General features: G+C 35.7%; 1 protein-coding gene across 5 annotated transcripts in view; it reads left to right on the forward strand.

Annotated features, from left to right (window-relative positions):
• The window catches only part of Marchf1 (membrane associated ring-CH-type finger 1), a 540293-nt gene that overhangs the window by 205818 nt on the left and 312109 nt on the right, over window positions 1-22366 (forward strand). For 4 of the 5 annotated variants that reach the window (XM_037211765.1, XM_037211766.1, XM_037211767.1 and 1 more), the window contains exon 2: window positions 10933-11081. The exons of the other annotated variant lie outside the window; for it this stretch is intronic. In XM_037211765.1, the coding sequence (XP_037067660.1) occupies window positions 10971-11081 (111 nt within the window). In that variant the 5' untranslated portion in view covers window positions 10933-10970. The remainder of the gene's footprint in view (window positions 1-10932; window positions 11082-22366) is intronic. 5 annotated transcript variants of the gene reach the window in all.

The raw sequence follows: 22366 nt of genomic DNA on the forward strand, positions 1-22366 counted from the left end.
AGGAGGCTGAGGAAGCATCTTACAGAGGGTGACAGGGAAGGAGGGCAATGGAGTAGATGTGACAGGGACATGAATATAGCAAGAGGGATTATTTGGAGAGGAAAAAGGGGACAAGCAAAAGTTGGAGCAGGAGGCATAGGTAAGGGAAGTGGAGAAGGGGACTGAATTAGACCACAGTTCAATGATACAAAGTATGAAAACATTGTACTGACTGCTTTACTTTGTATGATAATTTAAAAATTCACTTAAATTTTTTCAGAAGAGAAATTCAGTAGAAATTTCAACTACAATTACTAAAAAGGGGGGTTTAAGATTATTCCCTTTTAATAACTTATTAGCTTAACATGAGTAAAGCAAAGAAGGTAGTATATGATGTTTTGAATTTTTACAAAACTTATCAGAAAAGAATGTCACTGACGTGAAGGATAAAAGGCCTCCAAAGAAACCCAGATATTTAAACAGCTGTGTGTTTGCTGTCCCTGACATTTAAAGTGTTGCCTACATAGACTTCACACTTATATAACAGTTAAAACTGATAGAAGTTATGTGTTAAGTAGACTGATGAAAGATATCTAAAATACTTGATGGTAAGTTGTTCAGTCATCCTTATCACCTTTCATAAGTGCTCCAATCAATGAGAGAGGCAATCACATTCTAATCAACTAAATATCACAAAAGCTGAGAAGGAGCTACCTTCATATGTGTTGAATTTAGCTTTGATTGTCAACTGATGCCACCTAGGGATTATATAAACAATGTGACTTCTGTGAATTCCTGCAGGGGGTTGTCTTGATTGTTTATTAATGGAGGAGCTTAGAGCCCACTGTGGGCAGTTCCATAGTGTGGACGGGTGGTGTTTGGTCTTAAGCTGTAGAGCAAAGCCAACTAAGTGTGAACCTGGGAGGGAGCCAGCGAGTAGCATTCCTCCCTGTCTTCTGCTTCAGTTCCTTTTGATTTCTTTGAGTTCCTGTCTCAGTGGTGGACTGTGATCTGGAAGTGGAAGCCATGTAAGCCCTTTCTATCCTCAAATTACTTGCGTTCACAACATTTTATCACAGCAAGAAAAAGTAACTGAAACTCCCCGGAATCCATATTTTCTAAGTTCCCCGTGATTGGTAGACTATGTATTATAAATGTTTATACAAAACTGTCCAACACTCCCATGGCTTTTAGAATGCAAACTGTAAACCCTTGAGTTCTAATCTACTATCATCAGAACGTCTATGCAGCACTGTATGCCTCAATAAATACATATGAAAATATATTTAACATTAAGGCTTTGATCAACAATTTTAACATAAAAAAACACGATATTCATGATGGAAAAAAATGGATATCCATATTTTTCCTGGGATCTGTAAGTACATTTGTAGGGAAGACAAAAATTTTTTTGTCTCTCTTATTTTTTATCCCGTCTAACCCCTTCATAGCCTTGTGGCCTTGTTAAACGGCATATAAAGGAGGGGAATGTGTCTCATGCATGTAGCAAAAGTATCCTTCAAAGCTATTATATTCAATTGTATTTTCTCTGCTTCACTAAATGCCTTCATTTCTGAGAAAGGCAAGAGTGAAAAGTGGCGTCTTATCAGTGGAGAGGAGAGGATGTGTTGGAAAGTTTGGATCAAATATTAGTCTGACACATCTTGAATCTTGATATATACAAACCCTTCTCCCAGCCTTGTGGAATTATTTATTTCCCTTAAGAAGATCAAAAATACCTTTATTCAAAAATTTCTAAATTCATCTGTAACTTTTCTCTCCAAAAAAGTATCAATAATTATTTTAAACAATTTATTAAAATTATTAAATCACTATTTATTTGCCTTTTGAGGGAAATACCCACTTCTCTAATAACTTTTCTTATATTAACTGTTTGCTGAAGTAAAATGTATCCCTGGACTCTGTATTTCATTATTAAAGTACTGTTTTTTTTTATTTTAGAGCAGTTTAGAATTATAGAAAATAATTGCAAAACTAATATAAAACATTCTCACCCATCTTTTATTCCCCCCCCCCTATTTTTATATGTTAGTATTTTACATTTCTTATACTGACTGGGTCAGTGCTGACATGTTATGATTGAGTAAATCCATCCTCGATGCAGGTTGCTTTCATTTACCTAATACCTTTTTATAATAGCCTATCAGGATACATTGCTTTTGGTTATGTCTCTTTAAACCTCACTCAGCTTTCACAGATATGGTAGACCTTTTGTCAATAGCCTTAACCATTTGAGAATTACTGGCCAAGTCCTTTGTAGAGTTTCCCTAGCTAGAGATTTCTCTGGTTTATTTTTCTAATTATTAGATTGAAGTCATAGGGCTGGGGTAGGGGTGCCAATGTCAGCATACTTTAAACTCAACTTACTGTCCTTGCTCCCCTGGGAGAGGGGATGGGAGGGTATGTTCTATCCACTTAGTCTCACTCTCTTGTCCATCATCCTGTATTGTACCCTTTGGGAGGAAGTAGTCATGGGCAGCATACGGTGAAGTGAGAAGTCACATTCCCATCTGCTCTAGAAGAAAGATTTTCTGCAAAAATTGTTTATAATTCTGAATAAAGTACTTGTTCATTTTCTTCCTTTAATTGGCTCATGCTATCTGTATGGACTTCTGTACATCCATCTCTGCCTATGAGTTATAATCTGAATCTAATCCATAAGCTGTTCAAATTCCCCCAGCTTTAGCCATCAGCAACACTTTTTTCCTCAAAATGATGTTTTATTTGTGTCTTTGTTTTGCTTTTCAACAAATCCTTACCTTAAAGCACTGTGAGTTTTTCCAAGCTTATATTGTTCTTGCCTGCTGACCTGTAGAAACAAACCATATATTTATCTAAGGAGCCTTGTTTACTTTTATTGCAAAATGATATTGGAAGCTGACTCTGGGCAATAAACACATTCGCTGCTACAATAGGATGTCCTTGCATCTCTGATTTGTCAACAAACAAAGGGATAAGAGAAAATATATGTGTATAATAACCTATAATTATATGTATATTCATATAAATTATATGTATTTGTATATCCATATAAAATTGTATGTACTTTTCATATGTTAGATGCAATCTTGTACTATACTTTCTAACTCACATTTATTACTACATGGTGCACTCCTTCTCTATTTGTATTAGGGATCTATAACCTCCCTCTCTAACACTGGAAGTTCTTACTATCAAAATGTTCACTTAAATATTCAGTTCTAATATACATTTAAAACTGTATCAAAGTCACTGACCCACATCTCCATAGGGAACAACTGTGTAAACTGGAGAACTATTCTTATGTAATATCTTTTACCTCTAACCTTAAGGGCTCAGCTCATTTTTGAATCTACTTAAGTTAGACAATTTTCTCTCACCTTCTTTAATGAGCCTTTTTCCCCCTGTACATTTATAATATTATCAGCTCATATTTTTCAGTCTGCTTTTTATCCTAGGACCACCAACCTCATAAATGTGTTAATTTGCATGCATAAAAATTATAACATTGAGCTATGAGATTTTAGATTTTCGTCATGTAGCATATAACATCCAAAAAGACTGCATCATACATAATAGTTTTACTGCGGGACCACTGACTGTGTCAATATAGCTGTAACACTGACCTTCCCAAGAGCATTGTATTGAATGCAAACAGAGCATCTGGATTCCTTAACGTATCAATATGCATTTAATGTGTGCACATGTCTTTTCATGGCTAACTGATTTCTGTTTATATAGGAGCATTATGTTGTTATATGGATTTATGGCAAATTGTCCACTCATTCACCTATTAATGGATACCTCTGCCACATCTAATTTTGGTGATTACATTTGTGTGGTCATTTATGATGATACTTGTGTGTAGATTTTTGTACAACACAAATTTCAAAGTAAGTTCTATAAACAGCTATGAATACAATAGCTGGGTTGTATGGTATAACTATGTCTATCTTGACTGTCTATCAAGAATAGTATGGAATAATTTCTTGAAGGCAAAAGGTGAGAACCCCTTCTTCTCGGGCGTGGGAGATGGCTTACAATGTTCAGGAACTTGCCATCAAATCTGATGACCTGAGTCCCATCCCAGCCTCCACAGGTAGAAGGAGAGTACAATCTCCTGCAAGTTGCCTTGCACCTGCCTCACACATGCGTTGCACCCCTCCTAACCCCACATACTAAGTAAATGAATGACAGCAAAGGATTTTAGAAGTGAAAAGAAGTCTCTGTTGCTTTAGATCCTGTGATGGCACTGGTGTCACCATCTCTAGGGGCTGACAGTCTTAGTGGTCTCTGATTGTGACTCAGTTTACAGGCCTGTAACTGCACACACCATTGAATAGCTTTTTACTTGCCACTGTGCGGATTTTGTTGACATGTCTGTTTATATCACCTGTTCATTTAAAATTTTCTCATTATTAAGGTTTAATAATGGTCTGCATGTTTAGGGTACTAGTTAGTCTAGACTTCATATACATTTTGCGAAAAAATGTTCTCCCCATTGTTAGCTTGTCTTTTCTCTATTTCATGAGTCTTTCATAGAGCAGAAGTTTATGATTTTAACAATTCAAACTTAGCAATAGGCTTTCTCTCAGATATCATGGCTTCAGTGTTACCAGCAATATCTCAGAGCCACATAGGGCTGTCCTCATTTTTCTCTCTGTTTTCTTATAGAAGTTTAATAGTTTTACATGGACATTTACTTCTATGATCCAATTTTATTTTTTAAAAGAATGCAAGCCTTAAGCTTAATCTCTAGAGTCTTGTTTTGTTTTGTTTTCTAATGTGCAGTATTCAGTTGGCACAGAACCATTTTGGAAAAAGAATGTTATTTCTCTATTGAATTTCCTTTGCTCATTAGTCAAAGATGAGTTGGCTTTTTATGGGCCCGTATTATGTTACACTCTTTAATATGTCTATTATTTTTCTAACACACCAACATGTGTACCATAAATTTATAGTGTTTTAAAACTAGAAACTGTGCATTTTGTTGCTTTGTTATTGTTTGGTGCTGGACTGACTTAAGTAGGAATTTTGTCTTTTTCTACAAATTTTATGAATACATTTGTCAGTATCTACACAATGAATTCCTTACCTGTATTTGTATTGGAATTGCATTGAATCTGTAGTTCAAGTTGGGAAAAATCTGATGTACTAACAACACTAAATTTTCCCATTCATGAAAGTGCATTATTGTTGCTATTGTTTAGAGGGTTTTTGCTTGTTTGTTTTCTTTTTTCTTTGGTTTTATGAGTTTTAGAGTTCCCATGTAAGTCTTAAAATATTGTGTTAGATTGACCCTATGTATTTTGCTGCTGATAAATTTGGCATTTAAAATTTTTTTTAGTTGTTTAATAGTGGCATGAACAGGTATATAGGAAGGCGACTGACTTGTGTACTGTAACCACGTACTTTATAATCTTCAATTCCATCATCCTTTTTATCCTTCTAATCATCTACAAGCTCAATATGTTAAAATTCTCCTTCAGTTTCTTGTCGTGTGTTTTTATTCTCCACTTATTCCTTTTTTAATTGCATGTATTTTTCATGTTTTCAGATTAAAATATAATTACACCATTTCCTCATTTTCATCCCTCCTTCTCAGCCCTTCCATGATTTTCACCTCAATCCTTTCAAAGAATGGAATCCATTTTGTTATTGTTACACAGATGTGTAAATGCACAAATATATAAACACAGGAGGAAGTCACCTCCAATAGTGGAGAAGTAATTCTTGATTGATTTTTTAATTCTTATTTATTATTTTGTATATATGTTAGAGAGATAGGACACTGGTGTGTGTAGAAGACAAAAAGGAAACTTTGGAGAGTCAATTTTCTGCTTTCACTGTGGATTCCAGAGGTTGAACCAGGGCATCAGGCTTGTGAGCCTTCTAACCACCAAAGAAATAGTTCTCCATAGCACATTAGCTAAACAATAAATAATCAAATCTCATAAAACTTAGGTAGAAAAAAATCTTCTTCAAATTCAAGGGCCATGTCCAATTCAGAAATTCAGGAGTAAGGGGCACTATCCATTACAGACATGTAGTGAAAACAGGGAACATGTAGTGAAAACAGGGAACATTTAAATAAGCCAGAACTGTACTTTAGTGAAAAGGACACAAAATGAGCCATTTTAAGGAGGGAAATAATTCATAGATTGAGATGCAAATAGCTACAGGCAACTGTGTTTTCTTTTTTTTTCTTTTTCTTTCTTTTTTTTTTTTTTTTTTTTTTTTTGGTTTTTCGAGACAGGGTTTCTCTGTGTAGCTTTGCGCCTTTCCTGGAACTCACTTGGTAGCCCAGGCTGGCCTCGAACTCACAGAGATCAGCCTGGCTCTGCCTCCCGAGTGCTGGGATTAAAGGCATGCACCACCACTGCCCAGCTAACAACTGTGGTTTTCTTAAGAGAAGCAGAGTTCTGCTTCTATGTTTAAACTATATTAAACTGTAATAAAGTGAGGGAGACAAAGCCGTCCGGCTGATTTGCACAGGTCCACCACATGCACGGTGTTTAACATGAGGAACATCTCTGTCACACAGTGCCATTTGAATAGATTTCAGCATGAATGGTATCCCCAGAGTTGAGTAGTGCCACACGTGAGAGCAGAAGACTTTAGAGTTATGATGATTTTAGTTTGCATGTAATCATTGGTCCTCTTGTTTCTTTGAAAGGTCTCCTGAGACCTACCTACCTTCTCCTGTACCAAATGCTATTTTAAATATCCGTTTTTAAAGTTTACAAATATTCAGTACTCTCCTGGGATATTCTTTATCATACTATCTTACGGGAGTAGCTATCCTCGCTTTTTCCTCTCCTTATTCCAAGTCCTGGGTATCTTCTATTTCTGTCTCCTGATTCCTAGAACAGTCTCTGGCTTAGAGAAAGTACTCTGTAAATTTTGTAAATTAAAAGTAAATCATTCTCCATAAGAAACACCCAATTACCTCATCTTTTTTTTCTTAATTTTAATTTGTTGTCAATTTAACCCACCGAGAATGCACTGTTCTCCTATTTATTAAATTAAATATCTGCTCAAAGTGGCATATTAAAAATTAAGCTTAGTTAAATCCCAATTTCCTGGGATCGTTATAGAAGTTGCTCATTGCTGCATCCCCTATTAACTTGGTTCAATGGGTAAAACATAATTAACACGAATGCTTAATGATCACTTTCCCATTCTGATGTATCAGTAATGATGCTTGCAGTTCCAAGTGCTCTAGGGTTCATTATAAATGTTGATACTTGGCCTCCCCTTCTGACTGGCAGTACATTCTTCTATCTAAAGACATGATGTGCTCCAGACCTGCACAGGAGGAAGGAGAGTCTGCAGAGGTTCACCAACCCATCTCCCATGCCTGTCCATGCTCTCAATTAACCTCTGATATTTCTAGATAGTCAACTTTAACATCAATGTTTAAAAAAAAAAATGTTTGAGCTGTGATGCAGCATCTGAACATTTTAAAAATAACAGTAAAGATCATCTTGTTGGGTGTAATTGTAATAGCTCCTCACACACAAGGACTGCTTCTTCTCCCTTTCTTTCCTTTCAGTGTTTACTTGCTCAAATGTGGTTCTCTTGAGGTCCTATACAGATTAAATGCCCCATAAGATCATGCTTTGATTCTAAGGACAACAGAGTCACGGGATGCATATTCTACAGAACAAACCGGGAAGTGATACCCGTGATATGGATGCACAGGTACAGCGTTCTCAGCCATCTTAGGTTTCTCTCTCATCACGTGCCTTCTTCCTTAACATTATAAAAACCTTCCCAAAGCTGCGGCATTCCTGTCCTCTGTCATTTCACAGATTTATCATTTATTTTAAGCATCCCTGTGACACGGTCAAAGTTAGGTTGTAAGCTTTCGAGTCTGCTGTCAGTTATCACATTGCCTTCTCCGTTTGCTCATGTCAGTGCCCGACCTGTGAAAATTAAATGCTTGTTAAAACATTTAATTTACATGTATTCACTAACAGGTATATAAAACATATACTTCTGCTTTTTTAATTATTTATCCTAATCATTCTAAAACTAGGATGGTCACTACTACCTACAGCAGAAAATGAGAATATAGTTGATCTTTTACAGTATTATGTGTTTTGGCAGGTATAGCTGAAATATATATAGAGAGAGAGCTTTTGTCATGCCTGTTGATAGCAGGTCAGAAAATATAATTTTTATAAATCACTTCAGGGAAGACCTATAAATTCAGCAGGAATCAGTGCCTACTTTAAGAAAGTAAGTTTACAAGTCTCTCAAACTAGAGACTGGAAAGGTCTGACTTTAAAATTCTCTAGACTAGATTTTGACCAGAACCCAACTCAAATAAAAGAGGAATGCAGTCTTCTTGTGAACTGTTCTTTGACGTCTTCAGTACTCACAGTACAGTAGGGGGTCAATAAATATTTGACAATAAATGTGGACTGAGTAAAGGGATATAACCACTACTACAATCGAAAACACAACCAATTAAGTTATTCCATCTCAGAATCTGAGTAGGAAATAAAAAAGCAGATATCTTTACAGACACACTCCAGAAAAAAAAGGATATCATAATTTGTGGGCCACATTATTAGACTTTTTATCATGTATGAACTTATTTTCTCATAAGTACTAAAGTGATAATAAATCATGGCTTATTTTTTATTTAAAAACAAAAAGTAATAAAAATATTTAAAAGTTGGAAAATTGATATTTTTAAAAAGCAATTAGCAAATAAAAGTGGAACATTTGTTTATTGTTGATTAAATTGTTTGATCATAGATATCATTCCATCTACTTTTTAATGAAGATACTCATTTCATTTATATTTAGCATACTTCAAGAATTTGTAATAAAAACCGATGAGTAGCTGGGACAGAGTGTACTTAAAATGTGGAAATGGTTACGTTCTTCAGAGGGCAAATTATTTGGACGTGCATATTCCTTATTAAATGGATCAGAATTTCTTTAAATACCTCAGGCAGTATGTTGAAAAGAGAAAGAACCAATAATCTGTTGCTCAGTCAAACCATCTTCTCCCAGTTTCCTTCAGCCTTCCCTTCCTGTACCACAAATGACTCACTCTTACTAGACCAAAGGCTCTGTTAGGAGATCTATTTCAGGGCTGGAGAGATGGCTCACTGGCCGCTCTTGCAGAGGACCCAGATCCAATTCCCACCACCCACATGGCAGCTCACAGCTGTCTTTCCCTCCTCTTCCAGGGAATCCATAATCCTCACACAGACACACATGCAGGCAAAACACCAATGTACATAAAATAAAAGCAAATAAATTATTTTTTAAAAGATATCTATTTCATCCCCTACCTCCAATTCAATTTTAAGATTTTTTTATCACTTTCTTGTTTGCATTGTTTGTATCCATTTAACTTCAGCATTTTATCACAAGAGTAATAACTCATCCATCCAAGAGTAACCTTTCTTTGTGTTACTTTCTTGGAGCTCTGAAATGTGCTGTTTTAAATCCTGAAATGTTATAAACCACCAGATTGCTAATTGCTTTGGATGCTGTGAAAAATAATTACTCTACATTATTTTTGATATTTAATTGACAGTGTAATGCATTTAACTAAAGACCTGCAATAAACTACTTCTAATTACTGAGGGCAGTGGAGTGGAAAAGGAGGCTGTAAAACTTTACAAGGGAAACAATGTTTCTCCATTATCTTCAAAGTCCTTATTGATATGACTTTCAGAGACACAAAATTCCACCATATGGAAGTTCTGGGAAGCTTGGAGGAGTTTCCTATTCACAATGAAATAAAGCTTTATTTTAGAGTTATTGTTTATAATAGATTGAGCTTTGATGGAAATCAGCTACTCAGTTTACCATATTTTTACTTAAATTTTTCCTTCTGTTATCAAACCTTTAAAAAAAAGATAATGATGACACTAAGATGATGATTAGTCTATCCTTGGTCTTTGGTCCATACATTTTGCTTCCGTAAGATGTTCAACTGAAACCTGTGAAAATTTTACTTGTCATTGGCATACACCATACAGATCACAATGATGTTTTGGTTAATGATGGATTGTATATATAATGGTGGATCTATAAGATGATAAAGAAGATGGTCTCTGCTGCCCAGTGACAATATAACTGTCTTAACATCATATGTATCACATTCCTCAAATGTATGGTAATGCTACCATCAACAAATCCACTCTGCTGTCACCCATATAAACACATAACACATATGATTATGAATAGTTTGTAATGCAGAATAAGTGATTGATAGTCTATATACATCCTTATTTTACAGACTATATGTATAGATAGATAGATAGATAGATAGATAGATAGATAGATAGATAGATAGATAGATAGATAGATATAGACAGACATTAAATTTACTATGAAGCAGTACATATATAGAAAGTTAATGTATGTTGACATTTCCAAAGAAATACTGTGCTGTGTTATAACGGAGCAGACTCAGATATCTTTTGTTCGTGTGTCTCTTGATTCTGTCATGAGCCCATACCCTGTGACTATCAACTGTATTCTGTGGTAGTCTTACAACAAGGTAGTCTTACAATGAAGAAGGACTCATTTCTAAGAATGTTGTCAAGTCTCACATGACTGTATGTAGTAATCTTCAGGATCTGGATCAGTAATCTTCAGGTTCAGCTCCCAGGTTAAGAATGTTTTCAACCAACACCAGAAACCAACTCCTAGAATCTGATGTAAGAAGGGCATTTTTTTAGGAGAGGATATAAACATGTGCACTTTGAAAAGATGCACAGTTTACATTCTGCAGTGGCTCTGGGATATTATTTCTAATATTTGGTAATCCTTATTTTCCCCTTCATGATTTCTAGTTAAAATAAAACGTCTCCATCAGTATTTCATTAAATTTGGGGATTAAAACGTTTCAATGATGTGTATTTTCCAGAGCATAACTATGAGAAGCGATGTGTTTCAGGGAATGTAAATTATTTTCAGAATTTCAGGAATTGAAAAGGGAAAAGCGGAAGGAGAAAATGCTGGGCTGGTGTGAAGCGATAGCCCGGAACCCTCACAGAATCCCAAACACCACGCGGACACCAGAGACCGCAGGGGATGTGGCAGATGCCTCTCACACCTCCGCGCTGGTGAGTGGACAGTTATTTTACCTCAAAGTAGCTCGCACATAGATAGGATGCTAAGATGATGGTGAGATGTGGACCTGCTAAGTGGGCATTCTTGTTTGCAATGACGTTTACCTTTACAGTGTATTCTTCTAATAGATTCTCTTTAATTAATAAAGATATCTTAGTATTGCTATAATTTTTTTTAAAAAGCTCATACATTAAATTTAATCAAATTAAGTAGCTATTTATTTTTTCTTGTGTTATTGTGGAATAACTGTAGTTATTGGAGTGATCTGAGAGACAAAGTTGTTGGATTTGACACTGTGTAATGAAATACCAGAGGAAAAACATGTATACTAAACATGTTAAGCAAATGTGAGCAGAAAATCGAATCAGACTGTATGTTAGCATATTTTTTAAAAATATCTGATTAAAACTAATAATTTTCTGTAAAAGCAATTTGAAGACTGAATCAATAATGCACACCTTTAAGCTTTGTTTTCGGCTGTAAGTCTAAATGTTTACTTTTAGCTAACCAACATTTTCCAGTGATTAGAAAAAAGATAACTCATTAACAGAAGGAGTTTTAAATATCCTCTTTTTTAGAATTTGGCCATAGCATTCTGCCTTTTAATTTAAAGAAAGAAAATTCCATTTGATCTCATTGAAATCATTAGCTGCATACACCTTAGTGATTAGTTTATCTTTTTGTAAGACTGGAAGTATTTTTATTAGCCTGCCTGTTAGCTGATAAACATAGAATTAAATATGACTGAAAAATTTTTAGATGTGTTCCTTTTTATTTTGGAATTATTTAAATTTTCAAAGTATTTTACTGGTATAGTCTGGTTGAGGCACTATAACAAAATGTGAGGAACTCATGACCTATAAGCAACAGAAACTCCCAGTTCTGAAAGCTTTGAAGACAAAAATACTGCCATATTTGGATCTGATGAGGACTTATTTTTTGGTTTATAAACATTATAAAAGGTGCCTCCCATGGTGGATGATGCAAGCAAGTTCTCTCAGCCCTTACTGGTAGACACTGATCCCATGGACTAGAAAACCACCTTTATGACCTGATCACCTGCCCAAGGCTTCTCTTCCTGGTACTATTTCTCTGGTCATAGTATTTCAACACACAGATTTGGAGAAAATGCAGTCAAATGACAGCATTACTGTAGAAATGATGTTACTGAATAAATATTAGTGAATATTGTCCAGAGAAGCCATCCCAAGCATAGCAAGAGGTTGTCAGACTAAAGTTTCAATTCCTTCATTGTATGTTGTTGGCAGAGGGTTGAGGTTACAGAGAGATACTTAGAACTGTGGGAAACTGATTCTGTGAAATTATCACCGGCATCTCTCATCTCACTCTAATTTTTTAAATCCTTTTTCTTTCTTAATTATTTTACTGTTTTATAATTTCATACACACACACACACACACACACACACACACATACACACACACACACATAAAATGTGTTTGGGCCAAATTCACATTTCAGGCTGACACCAATCACAATACATACAGTATTTCTATACAAAACTGGATTTTTGTCATGTATCAAAGGATATACAAGTCTAAATTAAAATGTATTTTTTGTATTTTCATTAAAATGGCTTTGAGTATTTAACCTCTACTTTTTCAGATTCATAAGTCAAACCCAGAGAGAATCTTGAGCAAACCCTTAGCATAGATTTTTTCCTTGTATAAGCAACAGTCTAACATTGGCTTCATTTCATAGAAAGATGTTGTAGTCATAAGGTTTCTCTGGTCCTGCCGAGCCCTGAGGTCCCACAGCCACTTATAAAATAATCACTCAGAGGCTTAATATTATTTACAAACTGTATGATCTATGGCAGCCCTCTTGCTAGCTAGCTTTTATATCTTAAATTAACCCATTTCTATTCATCTATCTTTTGCCACTTGTGCCACGGCTTACTGGTCTGCTGGCACATTGTTCTTGGGCTGCAGGCTGGTGACTCTCCCCAGACTCTGCCTTTCTCTTTCTTGTTTCTCTCCTTGGATTTACTGCCTGCCTCTACACTGCCTTGCCATAAGCCAAAGCAGCTTATTTATTAACCAATGGGAACAACACATATTCACAGTGTACAGAAAGACATGCCCCAGCGAGATGTGGTGGCTCAGACTTGTTAATGGACTTCTATAACTGGTAAGCAATGAAGGGGTCACAGAGGCCCAGCTCTCCCAGGAAGGCTTTTCTTTCCTTGAACTGCAATTTCACTTTTTAGATGTCATTTTCTTCCCATTCAAATAATTTTAGTAAAAAGAGAAAGATTCCCAATTACCAATATAATCCAACCCAGGAATTAAATATATACTATATCAGGCCTCTAGACACCATAACACATTACAATCAAATCCATTTCTTAACATATAAAAATAAAATATTTCTCTTTCTGTTAGAGTGTGACTTATTGGGGTTGTTGATCCCACTTGTCTTTGGATGCTGCCTTATGATGCACATAGCCTCCTTAGTCGCCAAAGGAAACGAGGAAACTGAGCTGCTGTGCGTGTTAACCACTATAGAGCAGCTTTGAAGGCATGAGCATTTTTCCGTTGGCCAAACCTTAATGTCAGGACTCAATTAAACTGTAACAAAAGGTAGCAAATATGTCTCCGTATGCGACTAGGAAAAGGAGATGGAGTTATGAGCATTCAACTCATCTCTGCCATAGCCCATCTATCTGGTCAAGAAATATTTATGCTGTGTTCCATTATGTCACAGGAGAAGGCTACTCTCTAGACTATTAGCTCAGAATTCTTCTAGTCTCTGTATTCATATAAAGTTCAAGAACTTTGATTATTCATTGTCCTCATCAAATAATGAAGAAAATGCTGACCATGACAAAATTATTTGCATTTTGCAACTCACTCCAATTTATGTCCAAATTTATGCCCAAATTACATAAAACTAGAAAGCACTTCCCATTTCAAAGAGATCATGAGGCCAAGTGTGATTTTAAGTATTTTAAGAGTTGTATTTCTGGAATCAAGCCATTTTTCCCTACTAAGATTCCCTGAAATCTTATTAGAATTTTGGTGTTTGCTTGCCAATAGCCTCAATGCCTAGAAAGTTCCTTCTTAAATGCCCCTCTTCCTCTTCTTCCACTTTTCTCTTATATTGAAAGTAGATGGAAGGACTAATCCTTAGCACGACCACTGTCTACTAATGCTTTATTTTGCTCAGAAGTTTTACTGGGCGCCAGGCTATCGATCATTTCCTATTTGCTTTTCATAGCTGTATTTGAAATCTTTCTTATGCCTTTATTGTTTGAGTTATTCAGTACCATGCCATTTAACTCAGCTGATGTGATAGCCTACAACATGATGTCTGAAAGAAGCCACTTATTTTATGTATTAAACTCTGGAGTCTTCTGAATTATTTCCATTCATATGCACATCTATGCCATACTAGCCAGTTAATTCCCAAGCTGCTATTTCTTTTGTAACAACTTTCATATAGTCAGTAATAATTAACACATATCATAATGTTTTACTCTCCAATCAATATATATTAGGCATCAGAGATACATTCCCCACTGTGTTGGATAGTTGTATGCCAACTTGACATAAGCTAAAGTCATCTGAATGAAGCGTGGACCTCAATTGAGAAAATGTTTCATAACATGACTGCAGGCAAGCCTGTATGGAATTTTCTTAATTAGTTACTGAGATAGCAGGGTCCAGCCCATTGTGGGTGGTGCCATCCCTGGGCTGGTGGTCCTGGGTTCTATAACAAAGCAGGCTGATGCTGACCCAAAGTTACACCATTTCCACAACAGAGAGTAACAACAGAATACCCAAGAAGAGTTCTAGTGAGAACCCAGCATTAATAGTGTAGTAGAAACCAGGGGCCTCAAACCAGACCAATTACTCTTTTCAATGACCACTTATAAGTAAGGATTATGGACAACGGATTCTACAGCATGACTTACTGTGATACACTGCAGCTTTTATAATGAGATTTTAAAATCGTTTCCCTTTTTAAATTTTTCCTCTTAAATTTTGTTTTCTTTAGGGGTGGCATGCAGGGGCAGAGGGCATGAGGAAGCATAGGGAAATGAATGGGGTCAAGATACATGATGTAAAAGACACATAGAACAAAGAAAAAAAGGAAAAAGAAAAGAAAGAACTCAGCCTGAGTAAGCCATGAGGAACAAGCCAGTAAGCAGCACCCCTCCATGCCTCTGCATCAGCTCTTGCTTCAGGATCCTGCCCTGTTTGAGTTCCTGTCCTGACTTCCTTCAATGATGAACAGTAATATAAAAGTTTAAGCCAAATAAACCTTCCCAACTTGCTGTTTGGTCATGATGTTTCATCACAGCAACAGAACACTGACTAAAACACCAGCTCATATATAGAGAAATTTTGTCAAAACACCATACAATTAGTTAAGTCTTTACCTTTGAGATCAATGTCTCTATTATCTATTGTCCAGTTGCTAAGGAAATTGTTTAACTTTTGGTACGTGTTATGTAGCTTGGATTTGGTTACCAATACAATTATTTAGTTTGAAGGCTGCAGTCTAGTTAGAAAAAAATAGCAATAGCAATTATACCCCCCAAAAATAATACAAAAAGCTATTGAATTTGATATTACAATCCTGAAAGTTTTTGACATTATATAAACTTGACAACTACAAGAAGTAGAATTCACTCACATGGAAGGTGAAGAAAGAGGGAAGCTAGAGTGGAAGCAAAAAGTCTGGAGAATACAACTTCCAATCTAGCTCTGTAGGGTACGATATGGGCTCATTCAAGTTCATAGAAGATTCTTAAGGATCTAGTACCAAGACATTAGAAGGAGATGCACTTCTTTAACCTTATCTAATAAGAAAGGAGGGGATATGATGATTCAATAATGGCAGTTCAGACAATGTGAAAAAACTTAGAAACTGGGTCCCACTTCACATGCTGATTTAAGCAATCATTAGTGAAACCAATAGAAATAGGATAGACATGAAGGAATGAGTTGTTTCTCACTTTGACATCTAGATACCATTAACATTAAGAATAGAGAAACTTCCAGAAATATTAGTGATAAAGACAACAACAATTTGAAGTCTTCCTGCCCTACCATCTTGAGGTAAGTTGTAGAATGAGTTTAGCACCAAGAGATATTAGTTTAGTAATCCACATGGAGAGCTAAGAATGAGAGCTTTAATAAACTCTGAAATTCCAACGCCTTATCTTCATAAATGTTTGCTTTTACTCATGACTCAGTCTGTTATAGATAGTTTGACTCACAACCACCACCAACAACAACAAAAACATTAGGTTTTCATATTCATTCCATCCTATGCTGAAAGCAGCATAGCCATGTGGTTTTTGAAGAAGGGATAGAGTAAGTATGTGTGGTTGGAGGTGAAGATGTATGAGTAGGTATGAAAATGATGCAGATTGTTTCTATCCTGATTCCTTTGGATGGAAATCATTGGTACTCACAAATGTACCTGAGGAAATGTTTTCAGGCATAACATTGTAATTAGAGAAGGTCAAGGTATTTCATCAGTATATATCATAAATATATTTCTTCCTTTGGAGGTGGAGTTTTTGATCTTTCTATTTTGTACAGCTAAGGTTTTGCTAGAAGTTCTCTGCTGTCATACATAGTATTTGAAACTTTTGTGACAAATACTCACGTAAATATGATGGTAATAATGGTTGGCTATTATACCCCAGGGACTTTTCTAAGCATTTTTGTACATATTCTTGTTTTTAATATTCACAAAAATTGATGAGGTGGGAATGATCAATATTATTATTTTATGTACAGAGAAACTCAAACACATAGAAATTTATGAATCTATCCAAGTTGATCTATGTAATAACAAGCGAAGTTGAATTCCCAACAAAGCTTGCATTCTAAATGTCGAAAGCCATTCCATCATGTTTCTTTCAACTTGCAGGAAGGATATAGTCATTATTTAAATTGTAAGTATTTGGCTTCAAGAGAAAACTACCACCTCTCCTTGAGGGACTAGTGGCAGTTAGTGTGTTTGGAGAGGGGTGTCATTTTCTTCAGTGGCATAGCCAAAGACAAGTTGCCCTTGCTTCAGTAAAAATTGTTGCCCACTCACACTCATGCTGAAGCAAGGAATTCTAATTAAACTCAAAGATCACATCCAAAGAGACAGAAGATATGAAAGCAAAAGGGAAACTTGTTGAGAAGAAGGAGGGAAGGAGAGAGGGGAATAGAGCCTGAAAAATCCTAAAATTCATTATGTACATGTATGAAACTGTCAAACAATAAAAGAAGACAGCAAATGAGAAAACAAGTCAGTATAGTGAGGCATAAAGATAAACAGGATGTTTCTTTTATTGTTATGTGTACCTATGAGAGTATTTGATGCTCCATATTGATCGACATATGAATATGGAAAATTTCATACCCACTTTCACCATTGCATTTTTAACAACCGACATGATTGAAAAGGACAGGTTCTTCTCTTTTGATCTATAAAGCATTCACATTACCTGCTTTTAAAATTCAGAGGCTATTAATTGAGCTTAAAAATATTCAAAATGTGTAAGAACCTTGAGGGACTTGGGATATTGTGTTTATGAAATAAATACCCTCACAAATTCACCATAAGTCAGAGGAGGAGATTCATCTTATACAGCAGACAGGCAGGAAATGCTTGTAAATTTATTGTGATGCAATTTCACTTGTTAAAAACAAAGATGCCTTATACCAACTACACCCTTAAGCAATTCAGTGAATCGAGTCAGAATTCTAATATTAAATTTAAAAACGAGTGCGAAGATCAAAAGAATCAGGAATAAGAAGGTGAATGCTTTTATGAGGACTGAAGTTGAAAAAAAAATCTATGGACGTCAATGCAGGAAGATTAAAAACTGTCACTTCAGATGGTCAACAATGACTCCAGAGAAAATCATTCTCCAGAGTAAAATAATCAATGATTATTCTTTGAGGTTGTAACTGGACTGTCATTAGAAAAAGAAGAAAGTGTCAGTCCATGATAGAGGTGGCTTGCTGCTTCTAAACATATTTTCATCAGCTCAGATCGTATTTTCTAGTCTACTATGGACAGATGGCTTCTGGCTTACAGTGGTGTTGTTGCCCTATAAACCAATCATAAATTAAAATGTTAAAGCAAAATGCTTTTAGTACACTTAATAGGTGACCGCCATAGTTTAGCAGTGTGTTGTACTGTTGAAAGGCCTCTGTTTAGCTGACTGGATGCTATGCCTCAATACTAGAGTCTAGCATCAAAAAGAGTTCCTGTCCTGTGGGACATGAACTTGGAAAATATTAAAATGTAAAGTTATTAGCATGATTTCTGTCAGTGCTTGTTACTGTCACACTTCATAGACTTCGGTAATTTTTAATGAATCCATCATAAGAGGTTCAGGGTGGGATACATACTGTTCTAGAAAAGACTAAACAGGAAAGACTAGAAAGATGCTTGCAAGGAGAGCCAGGAGTAGTGGCTTTTATCTGTTATGCCAGCCCTTGGGAGGCTGAGGCAGAAGGATTACAAGTTTAGAACAAATATTGAGATCCATAATCAAAAATAGGAGAAACATGTAATCATGACTTTTAAATGCAATTCAATTAAAAACAATATTGTGTATTGTTTCTTAAGTTCATAATTTTCAAAATAGTTTTCATATTTTTCCATGCAAATTTAACTATCTAAACAGGCAATGAAATAGAGATATTATCTAATTGTCTCTCTAAATCACAAAGACTCAGATTTCACAATGTCTAGAGTTTTAAGAAATATATCTATGCCCACTGCAAGAAGTTGATATTCATGTTCGCAAATACAAAAGAAGGAAAATATCTCATAAAAATCAACTAAGTAGCCTCAGTAGTCAGTTAGAAAGGAATATTGATGAATGTTGGTTTTGTCTATGTTTAAAACACAAGAATGTGCTGGAGAGATACCCAGTGGTTAAGAGTGCTTACTTCTCTTCCAGAGGACCTGAGCTCTGTTCCTAGCACTGTGTCAAGACAACTGCCTGTAATTTAATCTCCATGGAATTAAATACCATCTTCTTCTGGACTCTGTGGGCACTGAACTCATACACAGTAACACATGTATGTGCACACATGCACGTACACACACACACACACACACACACACACACACACATACACACATATAATTAAAATAAAATTAATGCTTATTTAAAATACAAGATTTTTCTAGTTTCTTAAAATAAAGCTTAGCATACTGATAATGCATATTTTTCAAATAAAATTCTCAGTTACTGGACCTAAAATGCTCTCATACAGCATAATAAATATTTCTTAATAAAGTAAACGGTCAAAAAGATGCAAGTTAAATTTTGTTAATGCCTTTTATTTTAAAACAGAACAGGCATTTAGAAGTTATGGTCTTGTACTTAAAAAAACTGATGATCAATTAGGAATCAAAATTAAATGCTTTTAATTTAACTTATTTAGGAGTGTATAAATAGATTTTATGTTTTTAAAAAGATGTATTTTCTTTTAATTGAATGAATATGTGAAAATGTGCCTGAGTGTAGATGACTGGAGACCAGAGGTGATAAAAAATACCTTCCAGGTGGAGTTACAGGTGACTGTGAACTGCCCCAAATGGGTGCTAGGAACAGAACTTGGGTGCACTGAAGAGTATAAGGTGCTTTTAACTATTGAGCCATCTCTCCAGCCTCAGATCTTAATTTTAAATTAGGAAACAGTCCCATTGTCAGCTGCTGTCATTGTCCTTGTCACTTATAAGCTATTATTTTTCTTTTACTGAAAATGGATTCTTTTCTCATATACTGTATCCTGATTATGGCTTCCCCTCCCTCTACTCCTCCCACCTCCCCTCCCACCTGGAACCACACCCCTTCTGTCTCTCATTAGAGAAGATCAAGCTTCTAAGAACTAATAATAAAATATAAAAAATAAAATAAAATAAAACAAAAGCTATCACATCATAGTTGGACAAGACAAACCAACAGAAGAAAAAGAGCCCAAGAGAACACACAAGAGTCAGAGACCTGCTCATTTGAACTCAGGAATCCCATAAAAACACTAAACTGGAAGCCATAGTATATATGCAGAGGACCTGGTGAAGACCTGTGCTTGCAGCTTCAGTCTCAATGCATTCATGTGAGCTTGGATCATGTTGACTCAGAAGGCCTTGCTTTCTTGGTTCCTTCCTCGCCTCAGGCTCTTACACTCTTTGCAGTTCCACTTCCTTGGGGTTCCTGGAGCCCTTAGGGGAGGGACTTGATAGTGACATTCCAGTTGGGACTCATGTCCCCCCCCCATTAATTGGCAATTTTATTTAGATGGCCTTCATATATGTATATATTTTAGGGAGTTTCTATTGTATTAGGTTTACATACTGCCCCTCAAATGCTCCTTCATTTTCATTCTCTCTCCCCATACTTCTTCCCTCTGCTCCCCTCCCCTCTACATCTCCACTTGATCCTCCTTTTACACACACACACACACACACACACACACACACACACACACACACACCTATTCTATTTCCCTTTCCCAATGAGATCTAGCTGTACTCTCTAGTCCGTTACTTCATAACTACCCTCTGTGGTTCTATGGATTATAGCTTGGTTATCATTGACTTAACAACCAATATCTACATATGAGTGAACACATAACATATTTGTCTTTCTGGATCTGGAATGTGTCCCACAGAACAATTTTTTTTCTAGTTCAATCCATTTGCCTGCAAACTTCATGATGTCATTTTTTAAAAAACATTGTGTAAATGGGACCCATTTTCTTTATCCATTCTTCTGTTGAGAGACATCTAGCTCCAATTTTTGGATATTAAGGATAGAGCAGCAATGAATATAGATGAACAAGGGTCTTTTTTGTAGGATGAAGCATCCTTTGTTTACACAGGTTGGTATTGCTGGATCTGGAGGTAGATCAATTCTCACCTTCCTAAGGGACCAACACACTGATTTCCATAGTGGATGTATGAGTTTGTACACCCCACCAGCAATAGATGAGTGTTTCCCTTACTCTATCTCCTTACCAGCATGAGCTGTCACTTGTATTATTGATCTTAGCCATTCTGACAGTTGTAACATGAAATCTCAAAATAGATTTGATTTACATTTCCCTGATAGCTAAATATGTTGAACATTAAGTGTTACTCAGCCATTTGATTTTTCTCTACTGAGAATTCTGTTTAGATCTGTACTCCATTTTAGCTGATTTGTTTTCATGTTATCTAGGTTTTTTTAGTTCTTTATATAATTTTAATATTAGCCCTCTACAGGATATGTAGTTGGTAAAAAAAAAAAAAAAAAAAAAAAACCACACATTTTTCCATTACATTCACTGCCTCTTTGCCCAAATGATGGTGTCTTTTCCATACATAAGCTTGTCAGTTTGGCAAGGTCTATTTGTTGGTGAACTTAATGTCTGCACTCTCAGTGTTCTGTTCAAAAAGTCTTCTCCTATGTCAATGAGTACAAGGCTATTCTCCATTTTCACTTCTATCAGATTCAGTGTATCTGGTTCTATGTTGAGGTCTTTGATACATTTGGATTTGAATTTTGTGTAGGATGATAAGTATGGGTCTATCTGCATTCTTCTGCTTTCAGATATCCATTTTAACATGCATCATTTGTCGCAGATGCTGTCTCTTTTTCAGTGTGAGCTTCTGGCTTCTTCATCAAAAATCAAGTGCCCAGAGGTGTACAGATTTAGGTCTGGGTCTTCAGTTCAATTTCGTTGATCAACATGTCTGTTTTTGTAACAATACAACTGTATTTTTATTACTGTAGCTTAGTTGTATAACTTGGAATCAGTAATGGTGATACCTCCAGCAATTCTTTTATTCTTCAGGATTGTTTTAGCTTTCCTGGGTTTTGTGTTTCAATATGAAACTGAAAATTGTCCTTTCAAGATCTGTCAAGAATTATATTGAAATTTTGATAGGAGTTGCATTGAATCTATACATTGCTTTTTGTAGGATGCCCATATATACTATTTTGATCCCACATTTCCATGAGCATAGAAGATCTTTTGATATCTTCTTCAATTTTTCTTTCTTCAAAGACTTGAAGTTTTTACCATACAAGTCTTTTACTTGCTTGGTTAGAGTTACCCCAAGGCATTTTATATTATTTGGGGGCTATTGTGAAAGGTGTTTACCAGATTTTTTTCTTAGTCTGTTAACCATTTAAATTGTCATTTGGATATAGGAGGTCTACTGATTTTTCTGAGTTATTTTTGCATCCAGCTACTGTGCTGAAAGTGTTTAACTGACAAGCTATTCTATGATCTACTTT

This window comes from Peromyscus leucopus, chromosome 17 (assembly GCF_004664715.2).
Source record: "Peromyscus leucopus breed LL Stock chromosome 17, UCI_PerLeu_2.1, whole genome shotgun sequence".
Lineage (NCBI taxonomy): Eukaryota > Metazoa > Chordata > Mammalia > Rodentia > Cricetidae > Peromyscus > Peromyscus leucopus.